Below are 21,889 nucleotides of genomic sequence, written 5' to 3'. Positions count from 1 at the left end.
AACATAAACCGAGGGAGGAGGAGTGGTGAGGGGATGTATAGCCAACGTTGCGGAAAAGAGCTATGAAACGTTATATAGGAGGCTCTTTGACTATTGAGGGGGAGAGGCGGAAGAGAGGACCCAAGGGCCAGAGCCAAATTGCAGCGCAAAATAATTTGCTAAAGAGTTAAAAGCTGATCTGTGACCTCATGTTGAGTTCTGGCAGAGATCACAAAGCCTCCAAAACTGTCAAATGATGTTGGACTGAATTTTAGGAAAGTGATGGAATGGTGCAAGGGAAATAAACACGCTCAAGGTGGTAGGTAAAAAACGAAAAAACAATGAAGTGCAAAAAAAAAATATACACAACCAAGCATAAGTTAGAGATCAGTGACAAGGTCTGGAGAGCAAAACACAACCAGGCAGAACTCTACAGTAAAACAGACACAGCCTTTAAAAAAACGTCCTTATGAACTTGGATTACATAGAGGAGACAGCGTGTATATAATCGGCTGCTCTGTGCAAAGTCATATGTCTATATACAAATACATGCATGCCCCGAGGGCATTCATGTACTTTTGTTGTTATAGCCATCAGTCTGGTGGGAATGAGAAAAAGCTCCTCTGTAAGAGGCACCAGGAACACAAAGTAAACACGAACATTGTGTGGTGCATGTTGTCTGGAACAGATGTTCTAAATGAAGTGGTCGCCTTCTGATAGGACGCAACAGTGTCACGCCACCTAAACCACTACCAACCCCCCACTACTCCCTGTAACCTCTCAAACCCCCCAAACAGACCTGATCCTTCTTCATGTGCATGTATTCAGCTCTGTATAAGTTACATGAGGATCTACTGTGCACTTTGACAGTCAGGCTCAGGGGCTTTGGGAGCATGGGTGTCCTTCTGATTTGCATCACTTATATGATCAAATGCATTCTTTTTCATTCATTGCTGAGATCTTCAAAAGCACAAGAAAGTTTTCTTTTTTTTGTGTGTGTGTGTTTTATTTAGCTTTTCTGTATGTTCCAGTGTGTGTGAGTCAGAGGACAGTTCATGAATTAAAGAAAAACAAAGCAAACAAATACTAAACTGGCATTTTTATTCACAGATTTTCACCCTCGCCACAAACTCCAGTTTTAGTTCCTCAACCTGACATTTGACACCACAGAGGCTCCATGAACAGAGGCTTTATACTGTATGTTTTATGTCTTCTTCTATTTATATAGGCCCTCGCTAATGGCCTGGCAAGAAATGCCAAAAGACACAGTATTTTCCTTAGATGTTCTAAAACTTTCTTACATGTATGCAGGTTATGTGTAGACTTGTTTAGCCAGTAACTCTTTGCCTCTTGCAGTTGCATGGATCAGGAAAAACTCTGAACTAATCTCTCCATATCTGCAGGATTTGAATACTTTGACAAACCAAATTGCTGAGTTTCCTCATTCAGTGTTTGAAGAATCAGCTTAACATTTTGGAAAATACCCCTTTTCGCTTTTGAGAGTTAGCTGAGATATCTCGAAAGCGCTCTTATACCTGTACGCTAAATATCAAGCTTTAGCCTAAAAAGAAATGTCTTGTCGTACACGAGCTGTGACAACTTTTTGTAATGTAAGTTTGTGCAAACATATTTTGTGATGCCCTGACATTTCCTTTAGTCCCACTAGTTCCTCTAGTGGTTGACATTTTTGGCATTTAGCTGAAAGCACATCTAAAATCATGGCTTCAAAAATATGATGTCTGTTGGCATTTATCACACAAGAGTGGCATCTATAATCTCATCTAACTCTCAGCAAAAAAGTGAAAAAGAGTGTGCTCCTCAAACTTTAAGAAACTATTGAATAAAAATCTACCTGGTCAGTAAAACCTAGTCAATCGTCATGGTGCAAGCTATGTTACAAATTTTCACAAAGAAAAGAAGACAGAAAAGCGCTACTACAACAAAAAAACACTTACATGTTATAAAACAATAACAAAAAATATAAAACATTCAAAACCTTTGAAAGAATAAAAATGTACACTTGTGTCACCATTTTAAAACTGACAATTGAAGTACAAATTCATTCCCTATGGGTAAAAACTATCGATGCAGGAATGTTGCTCTGACATTTGAAGATGTACAGTATGAAACACTAGAAGTGGGTGGGCAAACCATGCTCCTCGATGGCCACCGCCCTGCTTGTTTTCCAACTATGGCTGCCCAACCCACAGCTAATTACCAGGTGTGTTCAGCCAATCAGAAGGTGGAAGATATCATCTCAGATGAGGGTGGAGTGGGGTCAGACAAACCAAATTGTTATCTTCCAAGTTCTGATTGCCTGAACACACCTGATCCAGTTAATAAGCAGTGGGTAGGACTAAGATACAAGCAGACCAGTGGCTCACGAGGAGTGGACCTACCTACCCCTGCACTAGAAGAACTGCTGTGGTGCTGTTGCGTCTGAGTGTTGGTGTCTATGAGAGACAAATTACAGTTAGCTGGCCTCACAGGTCCTTGCCAAATGGCCCAGAGGGGTACTTGGGGGTTGGATGTTCTCACCACACTGTTCCTAATGGTTGACGTTATTCGTTTTTGTCGAGAGTGTTACAGGAGCTGAACAGGAAAACTGGATTGGCCAGTGATCCTGGAAACAAACAGAAATCATGTCAGAAATAACCAGCAATGGGTTTTCATTTTTAATTAGAGACTTTATTTATTTATTTATTTGCAAATATTATCAGTGAACGGATCAGAACAGGACTTACCACAAGGGAAAGCTCAGTTCCAGTTCTCTCCACTGTAGAAGAAAAAATAAAATCAGCTGTAGGTTCAGAAACATCTCCCCAATGCTAAAGTCTTCCATTTTTCTAGAAAGGCCAGTGTGTTAGTTTGAGTCAAAGGCAAATGAAAACTCAGTAGTAGTAGCAGTTTTTAAGCCTTTAACATGAATTTAGATTAATATTGGATAGAGAAAGGTAGATATGTGACATGATTGGTTTATTGGTGTAAGATGCTCTATAGAAAAAACAGATTCATTTAAGGGCCACAGTTTGTTACAGGAAAGGCATCAAAGCTGGTATCATCTATACAAGATATTAATATTCTTATATCATTTCTGAACATTATTTCAAACTCTTGCAAAAAAATAGCATGATGGGATAGTCCAAAAGTAGAAATGTTGAGCACACATTGATTACTAACAAAATGCTTGTTCTTTCTACAGGAAGTCTCCTACACGATGAACAAATTCCAAGGATGAACACAAAAAAAAAAACGGTCATTCAAATCTTCACAGACTGTCAGATGAAATGAAGCTTCAATCACAGCATTCATGAGTAAATGCTCCTTGTTGTGCTGAAATACAGTGGGTACGGAAAGTATTCAGACCCCTTTAAATTTTTCACTCTTTGTGTCATTGCAGCCATTTGCCAAAATCAAAAAAGTTCATTTTATTTCTCATTAATGTACACTCAGCACCCCATCTTGACAGAAAAAAACCAGAAATGTAGACATTTTTGCAAATTTATTAAAAAAGAAAAACTGAAATATCACATGGTCATAAGTATTCAGACCCTTTGCAGTGACACTCATATTTAACTCACATGCTGTCCATTTCTTCTGATCCTCCTTGAGATGGTTCTGCTCCTTCATTGGAGTCCAGCTGTGTTTAATTAAACTGGTTGGACTTGATTAGGAAAGGCACACACCTGTCTATATAAGACCTTACAGCTCACAGTGCATGTCAGAGCAAATGAGAATCATGAGGTCGAAGGAACTGCCCAAGGAGCTCAGAGACAGAATTGTGGCAAGGCACAGATCTGGCCAAGGTTACGAAAGAATTTCTGCAGCACTCAAGGTTCCTAAGAGCACAGTGGCCTCCATAATCCTCAAATGGAAAAGGTTTGGGACAACCAGACCTCTTCCTAGACCTGGCCGTCCAGCCAAACTGAGCAATCATGGGAGAAGAGCCTTGGTGAGAGAGGTAAAGAAGAACCCAAAGATCACTGTGGCTGAGCTCCAGAGATGCTGTAGGGAGATGGGAGAAAGTTCCACAAAGTCAACTATCACTGCAGCCCTCCACCAGATGGGGCTTTATGGCAGAGTGGCCCGATGCAAGCCTCTCCTCAGTGCAAGACACATGAAAGCCCGCATAGAGTTTGCCAAAAAACACATGAAGGACTCCAAGACTATGAGAAATAAGATTCTCTGGTCTGATGAGACCAAGATTGAACTTTTTGGCGTTAATTCTAAGCGGTATGTGTGGAGAAAACCAGGCACTGCTCATCACCTGCCCAATACAATCCCTACAGTGAAACATGGTGGTGGGAGCATCATGTTGTGGGGGTGTTTTTCAGCTGCAGGGACAGGACGACTGGTTGCAATTGAAGGAAAGATGAATGCGGCCAAGTACAGAGATATCCTGGAAGAAAACCTCTTCCAGACTGCTCAGGACCTCAGACTGAGCCGAAGGTTCACCTTTCAACAGGACAATGACCCTAAGCACACAGCTAAAATAACAGAGGAGTGGCTTCGGAACAACTCTGTGACCGTTCTTGACTGGCCCAGCCAGAGCCCTGACCTAAACCCAATTGAGCATCTCTGGAGAGACCTGAAAATGGCTGTCCACCAACGTTCACCATCCAACCTGACAGAACTGGAGAGGATCTGCAAGGAAGAATGGCAGAGGATCCCCAAATCCAGGTGTGAAAAACTTTGTTGCATCTTTCCCAAGAAGACTCATGGCTGTACTAGCTCAAAAGGGTGCTTCTACTCAATACTGAGCACAGGGTCTGAATACTTATGACCATGTGATATTTCAGTTTTTCTTTTTTAATAAATTTGCAAAAATTTCTACATTTCTGTTTTTTTCTGTCAAGATGGGGTGCTGAGTGTACATTAATGAGAAATAAAATGAACTTTTTTGTTTTTGGCAAATGGCTGCAATGACACAAAGAGTGAAAAATTTAAAGGGGTCTGAATACTTTCCGTACCCACTGTATATAAATGAACATGGGCGGTCAATGGGTACAAAGTCGGCAGATGACGATGGAAAGAGATTAGTGGATGGTCATAACTAATCATCAATACCTACAATACCTCTTCAGTGTGGACACCAGTCACCAGTCAGAGCAGGGTGGGGGAGCAGAAGCCCGAGGAAACCGAGTCAGCGTGTCGTAATAATGGGAGCTACACACATGCACACACACATACACACAGGGAATCCTTTATAAATTTAACATTCATGTAAAAATCTTCTGGCTGCACACTACTCTCAATCTTACAGACATCCCCCCACCAACTAACACAGCAGCATGCAAGCTAGCAGATTGGATGGGCAGCGCTCGTACCTGACCACAGTGAGGTTTCCCTGGATATCACACACTTGTTCACCATGATTACCTGTATTACCCATACTGCAACACAAGAGCGAGGGAGGAGAGGTGAGAAAGAAAATGGAAGGCTCCGATGAACAACAAGGATGGAGTCTCGATGAAAAGGAAGTCGATCGAAACATGAGAGACGATGATGAAACAAGAATCCGTTCAAAGAGAGACCATGCTCGAGAGGAGAAGGAAGAAGAGATCCAAAGTGAAAGAATCCAATACCAAAAGAGTGTGGGCATAAGGAAGAGGATGAAAAGGCAGGTGAATTATAGACCAACATCAAAGGGCAACAAGCCATGGGTAAGATGAGCTGAAGAGGCAGGAAAAAATCATGATGGACAAATACGAGGAGCATCAAAGGTGACGAGGAGGAAATAACAGAGACAAAGAGAGAAGTAAATGTTTAATTCATTTCATTTCGATCTACAACAGAGAGGATCTAGAAAGGTAGAGGTAAAGCTAAAGAATGATCTGTCTTTGGCTATATGAAATGTGTGTTTGTGTTGTTCAGACTCACTCCTCAAATACGTCCTCCGTGTCCATCCTTCTGTAATACTTGGCCAGTTTGACAGAGAAGATGATGCTGGGGATCAGCAGGATACAGCAGCCTCCCAGACCAAACCAGAATGTGTTCTAAAAAATACATTTACCAGTGATTTTTGGATATCTTGAAAATAACTCCTTATACTATTTTGTTTACTATTTTAACTCATATTACAGTCTCACAGTCTCTCTGTACTGCACATCTGATACAAAAACATAAATCTTTACAAATTCTGTGGGCGGAAACAACTTCCCAGTCTCCTTCAGACTCTGTCCCATCTCAGTGTCAGAGTTATTTGTAAAGCTAAAATCCACATTTATGTAGGGAACATGTGCTGTACATGAAATAGTGCACCCTAGTACATGTCAACACGCAGTCACACACTGACACAAAAAGTGTTCTGGTGTCTTACCACTGAATCGGCTACGAAGCTGCATGCTACAATCTCCATGCTGTCTACAATGTTACTGATGGGTTTACACTGGGCCACCTCTGCAGTCAGCTGTGGGGAAATACACACATAACACGTTTATTTACATAAAAAACATAGGTAGAGACATAGAGTCTAGGTTAGTATATGTATGAATGAACAAGAACTTTTCTGAATATGAACATTTATGGACGGCCCCTGGGGGCTGAACTGTCTTCAACATACTCATTACTGACTTCAAGTTCATTCAGAATGGCCTGGACTGTCCAAAAGTCTGGTTACACAGAAAATCACTACAGCTGCTGTTATTTCCTGAAACCTGAACAACTTAAAGCATTTCAATTAAGCTCAGTGATTGAATCAGCCATGTACAGTTGGTAGAGCTACACTGTTTATTTCACATGATTACCTACAGCTACAGTAATTCTACCACTGGATAAACACATTTGCTTTGGTTGTCAATTTAAAATAGTCTTCCTTATAAAACAGGAGAATACTCACAGAGTTTTTAACCCATTCTGTGTACTGTTTGAAGTATCCCACCAAGCTCTGTATGTAGCCCTTTGTTTCCTATGCACCAACAGAGAAAGAGAAAAGTTAGGAGATGTGTAAGTGCAGTCTGATTATTGTTAAGGCTTCATGCTTTGGGGTAATACTCTGACCAAGACTTCCTGCAGTTTTGTCTCATGAGGATTTCTTTAAAAATTTGCACCAAGCACTAAATCACAAGGTACTGTGATTCCAGTATATCATGAATGAAACAGAAAAATTGCCATTATAATGCAAATCTGGGTCAGTCAATTAAGTATGACTTGCAATTAAAGCAGTTTATCACATGCTTATTATAAAAATAGGCCAAACGAGACATAATGTGAAGTGCATTCCATATCATCTTCAGCCTGAAGCAACAAATGTGTCGAATAACACAGAGCAAGATGAGAGGACCATGGGGTTTTTCTTTTTCATTTAGAAAACAAAACATGGAGAATTAGCCTTCTGTTTCTATGTGCCACATCAAAGGTTTGTGGGAACTAACTCAGAGAAAACTTGTGATCTGTTCAAATTAAATTTGTAGCAATATATAGATTACTAAAGGTATTTGTGCAATTAAAAATGGACTGAGCAAATCCCTTTCTTTCTTGCATCTGAAGATAAAATGTTTACAGACACTAGAAGCAGACGCATCTTTACTGTGGACCTTACCTATTTACAATTGTGTTTACTTTACAAATGCCACATTATCACTGTCACAGCAGTATGACACAGTTCTATGTCAGTGCTGATGTCTTGTACTGTACCTGCTTTACCACGTATGAGGCATTATTAGTGATGAGATACTCTGCTGCATCAATGGCACTCAGGATATTAGTGACCTTCACCTAGTGGACAAAGATTAAAAAAAATTCACTTGAACTGGATATGTATGTCAGGTAATTATTTATTTTGCATTAACACCATTTTTTCCCTCAGTGTGTTTCCTCACCGGCAGGTCGCTGGACGTCCTCTGCAGCAGCTTTATACTCTGGCTGAGGGTACTCTGAAAGAAAAAGACAAAAACACAAAATGTCACTAAAGTGTTTGAGTGCTCATTACTAAATACTTCTTCAACTCACATCACTGCTGTTACAGCTTGAATCACGTTGCTACAGTACACAACACACACACACACACAAAAACACAGGGTCCTGCATCAACAGCAGCTTACCCGCGCTCTGACATATTTCTGTCACCATTTTATGAAAAAAAAAGAGGAAGAGAAAAAAGTAACATTGAGGGAAGAAAAACAAAAACATTGTTTCTGTCACATCATCTTTGTTTATCAATACTAGCTGAAAACTGAAAAGCAGCCACTGATGAATGAAACTGCAGAAGACACAATATGAAGGATTCAACCAAAGATGTGCCCTTGTACAAATAAGTGACTAATGCCCAAAATAATGCTCCCAGGGTGCAGTATCCAGTATACTGATGCATTAAATTGTCCATGCTATTAGGCAGATTTGTGTGTTTTTGTTTGGACATGTGTATGAAGTTTAGGTGTATAGGGTTAATTTTGTGTTTGTGTGGTGGGAGAGGAGATCACCATTGCTTGTTCCATGGGTACGACCTGTTCCCTGTGAATCTGTCTGATACTGCTGGCATGTCCTTTCAGTGCATTCTCCAGAGCACCACGTGGCTATAAACAAACAAATAAACAGACACAAACAACAGTGTACAGTAATATGATGCAGATGGTGAGTTTCTACACAGGGAACATGGTGAGATATCATATACACAATGATTTACTGCTGGTTTACCTTAAAAATATCTACACATGCATAAATGCCTTTGTACCATGTCTTGTTTGCCTTCAAAAGGTGTCATTCAAATGCCATGCATGTGCCAGAAATGTGTGTGTGTGTGTGTGTGTGTGTGTGTGTGCGTGCGTGTGTGCGTGCGTGCGTGTGTGTGTGTGTGTGTTTTCAGGGTGAATGGGTAGTTTGTTCAGACCACCAGGCCTGATCGGTGAGCATGAAGCAACATCACTTCCAGAGAGGCTGCTGACTATATATTTAGATTGGTTGGTTATTTTTTTTTTACATTTTTTATAAGACATTCCTTCACCCTTCAACATAGCAACCCAATGCTAGAACAAACAACTTAGACTTATTACCTTATTAACTTTTCACAGAGACGTTTTCCAATGTTGTTTTTGTGAGAAATGCTTAAAGAAATTATTGGTTCTCAAACTGAACATTCAAAGAAGAAATAGGAAGTAGAAGATTGCAGTAGTTTCAGGTCTGTGACGAGATGTTTAGCAGCTGCCTTGGAGATATTTAGCCAGAGAATTTTGAATTGGATCAAAATCTAACAAACTCAGGTAGATTACATAATCACTCACACACAAAAAAACAAATCACATTACATGTCGTCTCATCTCAGTTTAAAATCTTTAGTCAAGTTATTATCTACAGCTTGGACAGTACTGCATGACAAAGCTGTGTCATGGCTGAATCTCTTACTGATTTTAAATTGACTGAACCATCATGTTGTTGTTATAACCTGGTACAATAATAATGGGACTCACCAGCTGGTCAGCTTGAGCCTCCAGGTCAGTAGAAAAGGACAGCAGATCCACATGCGTGACTCCCTTATTTACCTAAAAGACATTTATAAACCTGCTAATGTTTACTGAAGTTCAGATAATGTATATTGTGCATCATAACTGCTGTGCTTATTTTTACTGCATTGTCTTAGATGTAGTTTATTACAGTCATCTTGATGTTATATACAGACTTCTGTTGAGGCTTCACACCATGTGCATACTTGTCTGGGGAGGGCACTGTATGGGCTTACATGCACTATCTGGAAGTTTCCCCTGACATTACCTTAAGTATAATTCCAACCTCAAACCAAGTCTCCGACTTTGTTTGGTTGAGTGGTTGATGTGGGGAACAGCTTTTGTTCCATATCGGAGGCTAAACCCACAAAGTTTGATAACAGATGTCTAGTGATCACACACACGCACGCACGCACGCGCGCGCGCGCGCGCACACACACACACACACACACACACACACACACATTACCTCAATGAGGTATTCCTCATAGTCAATCTGTCCAATTCCCGAGTTGGCAAAGTTAATGAGGTTATCTCTGCCAGCCTGCTCCAGCAGTGTGATGTCCTGTAGGTCCACCTGAACACTCTCAAATACTTTGGCCAGATCCTTGTTATACTGTGGTGACATACACAAATAAATAAAAACAGTTCACCAGATTACCATTCTTTTTTTTTTTTTTTTTTTTTTTTTAAAATCAGCCATTCCTACATAGTAAGATGAGACTTACAACAGTCCTGTTGAGGAAGGAATTGATGTTGAACATTGTCTCCAACTGCAGAGCATGATACAGACCATTGTTCTCATAGCACTCCCTATAGGACAAACAGGTCACACTTTGAATACGTTCAAAAAATGAATAAATAGAAAAATCTGAAAGTTTAGCATTTCACCAGCATTTGAAAATTAAAAAACATGACTCTGTAATACTAAAAAGCAATTTACGGCACATTTGAATACACACAGCCATTAAATTCTATGTAAAAATCCATTTAAATATAAAACATAAAATCTAATAATAATTTATAAAATAATTAAACCTTATGTACAGTATGCTTGGATTTGTTGTTGGCATATTACCTGTACATGCTCCCCAAAGTCAAGTCAATGTTTGGATTCTGAAACAACAGCCCGGGAAGGAAGTTCTTCTTGGCGGGATGAACAAGGAATGGTGTGTCTATAATCTACACACACAGTCATATTCATTAACACTCAGCAGCAGTGTTGTCTGTTATGTAATACTACCATGCTCAGATAAAGAGAGGAGAGTTAAGATGATTCAGGAGGGAAGAGAGCTTGCGTTTAGTACCTTGAACAGCTGTCGGTTGGCCAGTGGTTCACATATTAGCTTCTCCATATTGCCACCAACAACAAACAAGGTGGTCACGATGGCCATCAGCACCCAGGCAAAGATAAAAGAGAAGCCCACCCCACTGAAAGAGCAAGAGACCGTTATATAAACTTTATGACCTGAGCTGGACTGTTATATATTAGATATAGTAGACCATTTTATCTATAGACTGTATTGTATCAGCAATAAGACTACTGCATTTTACATAATATTAATTCATGTACGCAATAAAAGGTTGCATTGTCTGTAGAGAGATGAAACAAGTTTTTAGCATCGGTCACTGCTGCTGTTCATTTCTGGATTTGTCTACTCATTCTTTGTCTCTAAGTTCCTGCCTTATCTTTGTTAATGTATGTATGTACTATATGCTGAACTACTAAACCTTTTATACAGCAGTCATATAATTTGTCTAAGTCTGAGAAGGGACTTATTGTCTTGATGACATACGCCATTAACAGGTTGCCGCCGGTGTTCGAAAAGCATCCTCGAGTTGTTGGGGTCGCTTGCTTGTCATAACCACATGTGCCACACATCAATCCGAGGATGATGAAGGCCAAGACTAAGACGACCATGCAGAGCACCGCCACACAGGTGATCCACCTGCAGCACAGACATACATACACTTACTGATGTGAATTTTCTGGAGGCTTACTCTAATCTTAAGTTTGTCATAACACTACTAATAAATATAAATTCTTGGCTCTGTCTTGTGTGGCATTTGTCCTCATGACATGATTTTTGTTGTCACAACATGATTATTACACATACAAAGACAAACACATATACACAAACCTGTAAAAATCTATCTGGTCCAACTGTGGATAAAATGACTCAATGATCTTTTGTTCTTGATTAAGGAATATTGTGAAATTGGCCAGAGAAGCTTCCACTGGAAACATCTTGGAGAAGTTGTTGATCTCTGTGCCAATCTTATCCAGCATGCCTTTTACTCCTGCACAAAACACACACACACACACACACACACACACACACACACACACACACACACACACACACACACACACACACACACACACACAGACAAACAAGAAGTTAGAAGTGAAAATAAATTAGAGCACTTTTTTCTATATTTGTCTATTTATCTTTTCTATATCAGCTAGAAGATGTCTAGCTAACAATGGGTTACACATAATACATATGTAATTATGTATTATGTAATTATGTAATACCAGGTTGTATTGCAATGACCTGTAATCTACAGGTCTAAATGAAAGAGAAAAGAGACAAACAGGACTTACGAGGTAGAGCTGTGGTTTCATCCAGAAAGAGAACACAAAATATAAAAGTGAAATAACTACAGTCAGACATAACTTCCTCTCATTTTAGGTAAATGAAATAGACATATTTATATATGTACCTGTGACAATGTTTTTAGTTTGCTCTTTAACCAGTCTTGGTGTGTCATTAAAGGATGAGTAACCCTGGAAGCGGGCAGAAACGAAACAGAAAAAGGATGATTGAGAAAAATACAGGTTATAAATATATAAAAATATAAATACAGGGATATTTTGAAAAAAGGATGGCACGTGAATATGTGTCATTTTTGCCAGGCTTATCTAACTTAACAAGACAATGTGGCTTCAGGCAAAATTTCAACTTTTTATTTTTTCTTAAAATTGCATCAGGCTGTATGAACTACATTTCCACCTGGCTAAGATCTGATTACTGTGATCCCCTCCAGATATGGTCTGGCTGATCACATTTCATTCCAATGTATTTTGCATGCGTTTACACCTGGCAATAAGGTGCATTTTTCCATGATGCACAGAAGGCAAAATAACCTTTTGCACAATGTTGCTGAGATCTGTTCTCAGGACTGTGTCAATATTGGCCGAAGCACGACTGACATCTGGAAGCTGAAAGACAAAAAGAGAAAAAGTGACACAGTGTGTAAATGTACACCTTCAAAAATGCTTATAATACTTCTTTCCATTTATTTTTATTCCAAATCTCTAGTTCCCTGATACCTTGGAAAAGTCTGCGCCGATTCCCAGCTGGGACAGGGTGGACCGGATGGTGTTGCAGGTGTGAGAGACGGCTCCGTTGGTGCAGGCGGGGTCAGAGAGGGTATTGGATAGGGAAGCACGCTCCACTGACAGACTGGCCAAAAGTTTTCCTGTCCCTTCCTGAAGCACGTCCAAGGAGGAACTGATGTTTTCCAGGGCTTCTTTGGTCTCCCGCATGGCTAAAACCATGCAAAAAAATCCACTTCATTTTTGCTAAAATGATCAGTATGTTGTTTGTACTGTCAAATTACTAACCCATGAATTTTATACTCATGTAAGTACGCACACCACAGAACAATCAATATTATTACAATAACACTGACCACACTGACCACAGATCAATGATACAAACAACAAAACCACAACAAAAGGCTGTTAAAACAGGGTAAAGACAAAACAGGGTTTAATGTTTAATGTTTTCTAACACAACTTCATTAATACTGCACCACTGAATCCACATCAGCACCTCTGATTACCTTTGATAGCATTCTCCACTTTTCCTTTAGATAAAAGGAAATGTGAAGGAATCATAGAGGAAAAAGAAAGTAAAAAAGTGAGGATATGTCCTTGAGAGACACATCAGTATTCTGTGGTAATAAATACCCGAGAGAGGACACTGCATGTAAAAGAAAGTCATTAGCAAGTGTAGCGACACATAATTCATTATTCAATTGGAAGCTCTTTCAGTGAGTAAAAACAATGTAGCAAGAGTGTGTGAGAATTTCACTTAATTATAATAGACTTGGAGTTGTGTTTGAACTGTTCAGAAGCTCCAAAAATGGCCCATTCAAAGTGAAAAGGAGACATGGTTGACGCTTATGAACTTCTGTGTTACATCATAATACTACTGTATGTAGCTCTGCCCAGAAAAGAAGTCAAACTGAAAGTGAATACAGAGACATTTCTACCTCCTGCCATTCGCAGGGCAGTGTCCAGTGAGGGAACCACCTCTTTCTCCAGCTGACTGTGGATCCTACCACCCAGCAAGGGTCCAATGTCTGTCAGGACACACAGAAAATCAGGTGTTTGCAGGAGAACAGCACAATTATAAATAGGTTTGTAAACACGTGGAGCCACAGGCAAACAAAGTGAGAGACATTAAGATAAATACTATGTATAAGGAGTCGAAGTCCAACTTACTGTCGAGGTCTGACAGGACCTTATTTTTTGCTGTGGTGTACTGCGCTGTCAGATATTCAATTTGCTGCAGCAGGAAACACAATAATACAAAAAAAATAATGTGACTGTCTATGAGTGTGTGTCTTTTACATGACAATACTCATGTGCGTACAGTATGCAGGTATGGGCATACCGCAGGTGTGTTGTTAGCAAATGTCTTCAGGTCTCTCATGTTGGTATTGATTAACCGCCGAGTGCTCTTGATCTGGGTGCTGATATTATGGTTTGCCGCATAGGCAATCAGTACTCCCACACTGAAACACACATGGGCACACAGATGCAGGCAGGATCAAGTATTATCATGCACACTGTTCACCAGCAGAGGGCAGCTTTGATACAAAAAGGTGGATTTCTGCTGCATGGGTTTCAAAAGTAACTCACTGAGGATTCACCAGTGTTAAACAGATACAAATGATCAGCTTTCAACATCATCTGAAATTAAGTCACATTTTTTATCCCCATGTAGACAAGTTCTCTTTTTATTATATTTTAAAATCTTTCTCCATTTACTGACTGTTGATCATATAAATCATATTTAAAAAATCATATAAATCATATTAAAAAGAACACTAACAAATAAGTCATATGATAAAAATGTAGTCTGATTAAAGATTGGCAAATTATTGATAGAAAATATTACAACTTTGACCACATTGTTCTGTATATTTAGAGTTTGGCCTGATTCTTGAGCTATTTTACACTACAAACCCTTAAGCAAAGACAAGATTAAATACCTTGACTTTTTTGTTTATTAGCAACACAACACTTTGTTGAGATACAAAGACAAAAACAACATACAGACAAGGAAACAAAGCAAAGAAGAGAGAAAATCTACTGAATAAGACAACAGAAAATAATTGCCAAAAAGCACTTTAACACGTTGTGTGTGCTAGAGCATGAATGTCTGTGATGTGAAAGCGCTCATTCAGGCAGAGAGGCCTCTTATAGTTAGCCAAGTGGTATCAGTAACACCTATCTGTCCTGCATAGTTTGGATCAGATTTCTCTCCACAGAGCAGGTACTGCAATCTGTATGTGAGGAGGTGAAAGAGGCCTATTTACTCACATCATGAAGATGGAAGTGGCGATGAGTGAGCCGGTGTAGAAGCCTCTCTGACAGTCAGCGTTCTTCCTCTGTCTCTGGTGCATCTCCCCGCCACAGTTCTCACAGCATCGACACACACAGAAACACGTGCCTACGATGGGGGTCAGGACCACAAACACAATCCCAACAGTCGCACATATGAGGAATCCGACCTCATAGTAAATCCACTGCGGAGGGAGAGGATTCATCCAAACATTATTTCACTCTTTGGCTCACACGGTCATTTTTGGAAAATTATACTATGTATTGTGACAATACAATACAATTTGTCAATGTAAGGAGTTTACCTCCAGCAACAGGACAACGTTTTCTGGCTGTAACACCATGGCACGTGTGTCCACATGTGAAGAAACAAATGCATTTTCACACAGAAAGCAAAACAGTAAGTAAACAGCAGTAAAAGCAAAACAAAGACAAACAAACGAAAGTCAGTGCAGCAGCAAAGAGATTAGGAGAAATTGATTTTCAATTTAAATGAGTAATAAATTAAATTTAAAACAGTGGAATAATGCATACTTGTCAGTAAAATAGAATGTATAGCACACTTACTATGTGCATATTTTAAAATTTGCAAGTACCTAATCTTTCACATAAATTTAAGCAACATATTTTTAATAGTATTGGGTAAAGTATCAAACAATGCAATATCAAGATTAAGTTAATCACAACTCAGTCAATTATTATTTTAATATCAAATGATCAAACATACCTTTCTCCATTCTTCTATTTTGATTCCCCCCATGTTTTGCTGAATAACTTTAACAATCATATCTAGCAAAAAACAGAACAGGATGGTAAGCATTTCAGTACACAACCAAATTTTACAGTCAGATCCACTTCCTGTACAACATTCGACAAGCACCACCATAGTGAAACAATCCATTTATTTATGAGCAGATGACACAGATTAAGTAGATTCGTTTTTTAATTTCCGAGGACAGAACACGCCTAACAGCTGTGTGTTTTGCTGTAGCTGTTTGTAGTTTGCCAGTGAGCACTGCAGTTCTTTCCAGCTGTATGTGTTTATAGAGGTCAGCCAGGACTAAGCCTACCTGGATTGTGACTCACTCAAACTGTTACTCAGCAGGTAAACACTAATTCCTTCTCACACACTAACAAGAACACATACATGCATGTGCAACACATTCATACTATGCATAGTTTATGCATATATACATGCAGTAAAAATGAATATATTAGATACAAATAGATGTGTGTAAATCTAATTATCTGAAAGAAACACCAAACATGTGCACAAACATATTTATGCAGACACATACAAATATATGTCTAGTTGATATAAATAATCAGCAGTAGTTACTATTACTATTAGTGAGGACATGATTGTGCCTCAGGAGGTAGAGCAGGTTGTCCACTAACAGAAGGGTTGGTGTTCCCATCCCTGGCTTCTCTAGTCCACATGTCAATGTATCCCTGGGCAAGACACTGAACCCCAAGTTGCCCCTGGTGGCTGTTCCATTGGTGTATGATTGTGTGTGTGAAAGGGTCACTGGGAAATAGTTTAAAGGTGCATTGAAGAAGCACCTGGACTGGACAGGTTATAAAGCAAAATGGTTGAACTTAGTTTTGCTTTTAAGAATTTCTGCCCCATTGCAAGTCTTAGCAGATCGGCACAGTAGGTTCCACTGCACAGATGGAGGCCAGTTTAGCATGTACATACTGACACAGCTGTCAAACACACTGCACTGCTTGGACACTTGCTGAAGAGTCTTTCTGGTGAGTATAGGAAGGAAAAAAATGAGGTGGGATTTTAGGCATCTAATATGACCATATGGATAATCCTCTTAACATCTTCCTCTCCTCATAGGCTGTGGCTGCGTAGTTCTTCCCTTTGCTGTTGTATGCGTTAATAAAACCGGTTCCACTACAGGAGACCTCACACTCTCGCGTACAGTGAAGACACGGAGCACTGTTATGGGCACATCAGAGTCGTGTCAATGCCACCTGTTGTTGCTCAACTACTTAGTTAGCATTAGCCACTGAGGGCAGTTAAGCTTAGACAGCTTAGTTCAGTGACCCAGTATATGAGATAGCTACAGCAAACGAAAGGAAGAGGGCGATAAAGAGCAATCACAATTAGACCTGAGAGCATGAACAGGCCTGTCCAACACGAAAAATGAACAGTGACCGATCGGTTTATTAAAATAAACAGGCCTGCTGTTCAAAACGTTTGTTTTTTTTTTGTCTATCTTCTGAAACATTTTAAACCATCTTTTGATTTATCACTGAACATTTTCTTTGTCTTGACTTTTTCAAAATCAGGGACTAAAAAAAAAACATCACCAGTTGGACCTACTGAGTTAAACAAAGTGGAGCAACCATTGCATTCACAACTAAGACACACGCGAAGGACCATACGTGCTCCTATTAAACTAAAGGCATCAACAGCCAACAGGATCAAACACTATTGTTAGTTAGTTAGTTGTTGTGATGTCTAAAGAGGCTACAACACTCTTACTGTAATGTGTAAATATAGGCTATGAAAATCCTCCACCCTGACCTGCTCTGACAGATTACTGGAAGTTGTGGATGCAGCCTTATGTAACCCAACAAGGCCTTATTTAGAGTAACGAAACACTCTCAGTCTGACATAAACAAAACACGAAAGGCAGGAAAAAACATTTGCATGATTGTATTATGGTTAATCAAGTATTTTAGAAATGCATTAGTGGTTGATGGTGTGGTGCACTACAGAAAAACTTACAACACAGCTATAACCTTACTATCACTTTGCTTACTTTTGATACAATGGATTTTTAAAAACACAGCCAAAATATTATACTTGAAATTATTCAAGCTCTTTTTTTATTATTATTATTATCTCTAAGGCCAAAGCATTCAGCTGCAAATTATGTTATTATTCATATTTTCTACAGCCCACTCTGAGCTGAAGCTGAACTCAATACACAAAACAAGATAAATACAATATTATTAATGTAACGAGACAACATGGAGGTATTATACAGAAGCTCCATGTTATTTCACAGGCCTGTTTATTGTGACAGATGTGCAGCATCACCACATCACAAACACCATTTGATGAGGGGGTAATGCCGGACATGTCTTACCAGTGCTTTTCTTAATTATCTTTATCACACAACTAATTTGGTTTTCTCTCGACCATTATCTGATTTAAGATGATTGCTTCCTGAGAAACAACCTGTCTACTACCAATAACAGTAATTAAGGCAGACAAATACCAGGAGTATGACCCATTTTCCATGTGTGTGTTTATGTGACAGTGCCATCTGTAGCAGTGGTAGCAGCACAGTGGTAGCATTAGCCCTGTGGATGCTAATCCTCTAATCTACCCTGTGTGTAGCAGAGGATAAGAAGACAGAAATCTCACACAGTGAAAGAGTCCAAAAAGCTTATTTACCCTAAATTCAACATTCACACAGATTTGTAGGGGGGGTGAGTGAGTCAGAAGAAAGAAAAGTCAGTGATAATGCAACTGATCTAAGAGGATCAATCAGTCAAAAACCTTTATACACTTTCTCCAAAATCGAGTTGCATTTATCAACCTTAACTCAACATTGACCATTAAACCCAACCTGTCATCTTTCAGCAGCTAACAAGAACCTAAACCCCTGATATGAGACACAAAAGCTCTTTTTGTTTGCCAACAATCTGGAGGACATTTGATAAAATATCAATATAAATGCAACTCCTGCACATAAACAAACCTCTTCAGTAAAATCACAACAACAATTCTATTTCTTACAGCAAACTGTCTTCATTCTGCAATGTTCTGGCTTTCTCACCTTTCTGTACAGCTGAATGTAGGATATGTTCGCTTGCCAGAGGGACTAACTAGGGTGGTGGATGATTGCAGAAATAATCAGCCTTACAACTCTACATCTTTTCAGGACATTTAAAAATGCTGTAAAAGTATTATAAGCTTTATGGTAGGAACGCAACGTATCCAACTTTCACCAAAGTTCGACTTCCAGTTTTTTCTATCATTATCGTACAGGACATATACTAAAATATTTGTCTATTAATGATCATTAATGCCCCATTGAGAGTAAAGAAAACGCTGGCAAAATATGACTGTGGGTTTTTTTGATACAGCTTGAAAATTTGCATCCAAAGCTATTATGATTAGCATAACAGTAAATAAAAGCATGGTGTGACTGTTGTACCTTAAACGTCAGGTTGGATCTGTTTTTGGCTCTTTTTCCATCATTTCAACTATCCTTCTGTTCAGCCTCCTTCCTGTGGCCATGTCCAGTAAATGACTACAGACCCATTGACCCTACATTTCTTCATAACATTAACCAACTACAGTCACAGGAACATCCAGCTGCTAGGATATCACTACTTGGCAGGTTTCTTTCTTATTAGATCTCTCCTTTGATTTATTTGTGGTTATGAGGACCTGGTAGTTTAGGGAGCAACGTGGTCACCTGAACCTACCAAACCTCACTTGCAGGTGTGGAGGTATGCCATGACATCCAGGTGGTCTCTACCTGTGCGTGTGTGTGACAGTGAATCATACTGGAAAGTCCCTGGCAGCAGCTGCAGCATATGGTCTACTGGATTAAGGTATTATGTAGTGATGCAGGTGACTAGAAAGCCTCCTCTAATCGCTGATCTGCTAATTGATTAGCCAGCCAGCAACCCTAACTCTGGACACCAAAATGGCAGCAACTTAAAACCTTCAATCCTATTGCACTGTGTCATTCTCTAACATGACCCTCATTGTTACATATACAAAGCTCAAACAGCCTGCTTTTTGTTGGGTGTTGCTCAATCCAGCCATTACTGGGTTACAGTACTACACCAGAGGGACAATCACTCTGTATGTATTGATCACGTGATGGATCTGATCAACTTTAAATTCCCACAGTAACGTTAAAGCGTGTGCCCAGTGCCCAGGGAGGCTCACTCATGAGCTCTGACAGATATGGATCTAATTAAACTGGTCGTAATATTTGTTTGTGCGTTTGTGCCAGACAACTTCAATGCATTCAGTGGCTCTGTGCACCTGCTCTTCACACAGTGATATTTTAATTTAGGGCAAACACTTGGGGGGTGTTTTTGGAAGTCATGTATAAAAGTCAAATGTGATTGCACACAGATAAACACTGAGTGAAGGTACACACACACACACAGCAGCAGTGTGCAAACAATTTTAGTCACAGTTTTTCTTTTGAGGTTTTGAGCATTTTTTGGACTTTGCTGTTTAGTTCATGATGTAAAAAACAAAAACAAAAAACAGTCAGTCACATCGTGCCAAAGGCCAGTTGGTTTCCAGCCTCTATGGCTGCTAAGACCTTACAACAAAGCAAAGTTTACTGCAGCGCGCTGAGAATAGTTTATGTAGAAAAGAGTAGTTCATTTGGATTTTTAGAGCCCTGAGAAAATATCACAAGAAAATGAATCAGGTTAAAAGTCAGAAAATAAATGTGTTGACTCTTTTTACATTCACACTCTCCTATGCTTGTAGTTTCCAAGAGTTGTAACACAATTTACTACAAAATGAAATGACCTTTCTGTACTGCTTCTACATTGTTGTACAGATACACCATCATGCTTTTCTTACAGCACTTACACTAACAAGGATACATGCACTCATTTCTACCTTTTACTGCTTTTATTCTGTTTTCTTTACTAATATTTTACTATGCATGTATATTTTATTTTATATGCCTAAGTACTTAATGCATATCTGTCAGTGTGCGCTGTACATTTATTTTACAATGAACTGAGTATGTGTAGCACTTTTCTGAAGATCAATTAAGTTCTATTCTGACTTATTTGTGACTCTACTTAAACTGTTTGTGGTCACACTGTGGCCAAAATGCACCACGTGACCATGACAGAAACATCTGCAGGGGCAAAAAATGTGAAAATCCTCAACAGGTCATTAAATCTGATGGGTACACACCTGGACATCACAGGCTGCAGTTTAAAAAGCGTTTGAGTGTTTATTTATTGTATTTAGTCCAGATACAAGAGCCCTGATAATATTTCTGTATCCCTCATCATGAGGGGGAAACCCTGGGAATAAGACCCAGACCCAGAGGGAAGGGGGTGACGATAAAAATCTCACCTTTGGGAAAGGAGTTAGGTTGAACTACATAGAGAAACGCATGGACCATGTGGAAAAGGATCCCTATGGCGCCTGGCTCGTAATAAGCATGGGTGTCGTAAACCGCCGCCGGCACAAACCCAAAATCCAACGGCTCCACCGGTGGAGGGGACCGCTGTCTGCCGGGATCCGCCCGGACCTCGACCGTGGCCGCGTTCCTTTTATCCGTCTGCTGCTCGCCGGTCGTGGTCCCCCAGCAGAGCAGCAGGACGAGCCACCGTGTCCACAACATGGCTAACAAAAGTCCAGCGTCGTACAAAAACAGAGGAAAAGTCCTAGTCCCGGTCGTACCACGGTGTAGCGGAGGAGGGACACTGGAGACGGGCTGTTGACGTGAGAGGACACCTGTCCGTCTCGGTGGAGCAGAAACAACCGCCCGATGGAAAAGTTTCCAACTTTATTTCCAGCCGTTAGCTCCTGGTTTCTCGGTCCGGACGCGGCTCAGACATCTTCCCGGATCCCTTGGGAGACTCAGCGGACAAACGGCCGAAGATGCGCTCGCTCTCCCGGTGTCCTCACTCTCACCCTCCGCCTAATCTCGCGTGCACGGAAAAGCCCCAAAACGCTCGTGCTCGCGGAAAACTCGTCGGGTGCATCTGTGGCGCGCGACACTCCAGTCACCTGTTCAGGTATCACCACCCCTCTATTTCAAATAGCTACAGGTGAGGGAGCAACTATTTACATCAGTAACACTAA

General features: G+C 40.0%; 1 protein-coding gene across 1 annotated transcript; it reads right to left on the bottom strand.

Annotated features, from left to right (window-relative positions):
- Window positions 1-5,075: 5,075 nt before the first annotated feature.
- Window positions 5,076-21,425, bottom strand: prom1b (prominin 1 b). Its single transcript, XM_026303558.1, has 26 exons — window positions 21,155-21,425; window positions 15,785-15,846; window positions 15,363-15,389; window positions 15,037-15,242; window positions 14,105-14,225; window positions 13,933-13,996; window positions 13,701-13,790; window positions 12,754-12,971; window positions 12,568-12,642; window positions 12,144-12,207; window positions 12,025-12,033; window positions 11,558-11,717; window positions 11,213-11,365; window positions 10,724-10,847; window positions 10,495-10,598; window positions 10,145-10,229; window positions 9,886-10,032; window positions 9,384-9,455; window positions 8,400-8,492; window positions 7,800-7,853; window positions 7,615-7,695; window positions 6,818-6,886; window positions 6,299-6,388; window positions 5,860-5,975; window positions 5,307-5,372; window positions 5,076-5,145 (listed from the first exon to the last, which is right to left on the bottom strand). The coding sequence occupies exons 1-26, from the start codon at window positions 21,423-21,425 to the stop codon at window positions 5,076-5,078; spliced, it is 2,691 nt and encodes an 896-aa protein (XP_026159343.1).
- Between the last annotated feature and the right edge of the window lie 464 nt (window positions 21,426-21,889).

Source organism: Mastacembelus armatus, chromosome 1 (assembly GCF_900324485.2).
Source record: "Mastacembelus armatus chromosome 1, fMasArm1.2, whole genome shotgun sequence".
Lineage (NCBI taxonomy): Eukaryota > Metazoa > Chordata > Actinopteri > Synbranchiformes > Mastacembelidae > Mastacembelus > Mastacembelus armatus.
Note: the sequence above shows the minus strand (reverse complement) of the source record. Positions and strands in the feature narration are given on the sequence as shown.

Excerpts from the sequence above, each read along its gene's own strand:
- prom1b (XM_026303558.1), bottom strand. The coding sequence starts at position 21,425 with ATGTTGTGGACACGGTGGCTCGTCCTGCTGCTCTGCTGGGGGACCACG. Across the intron at positions 10,599-10,723 it reads CCAACCGACAGCTGTTCAAG|ATTATAGACACACCATTCCT; the intron begins GTACTAAACGCA and ends CTGTGTGTGTAG. Across the intron at positions 7,696-7,799 it reads GGACGTCCAGCGACCTGCCG|GTGAAGGTCACTAATATCCT; the intron begins GTGAGGAAACAC and ends TTTGTCCACTAG.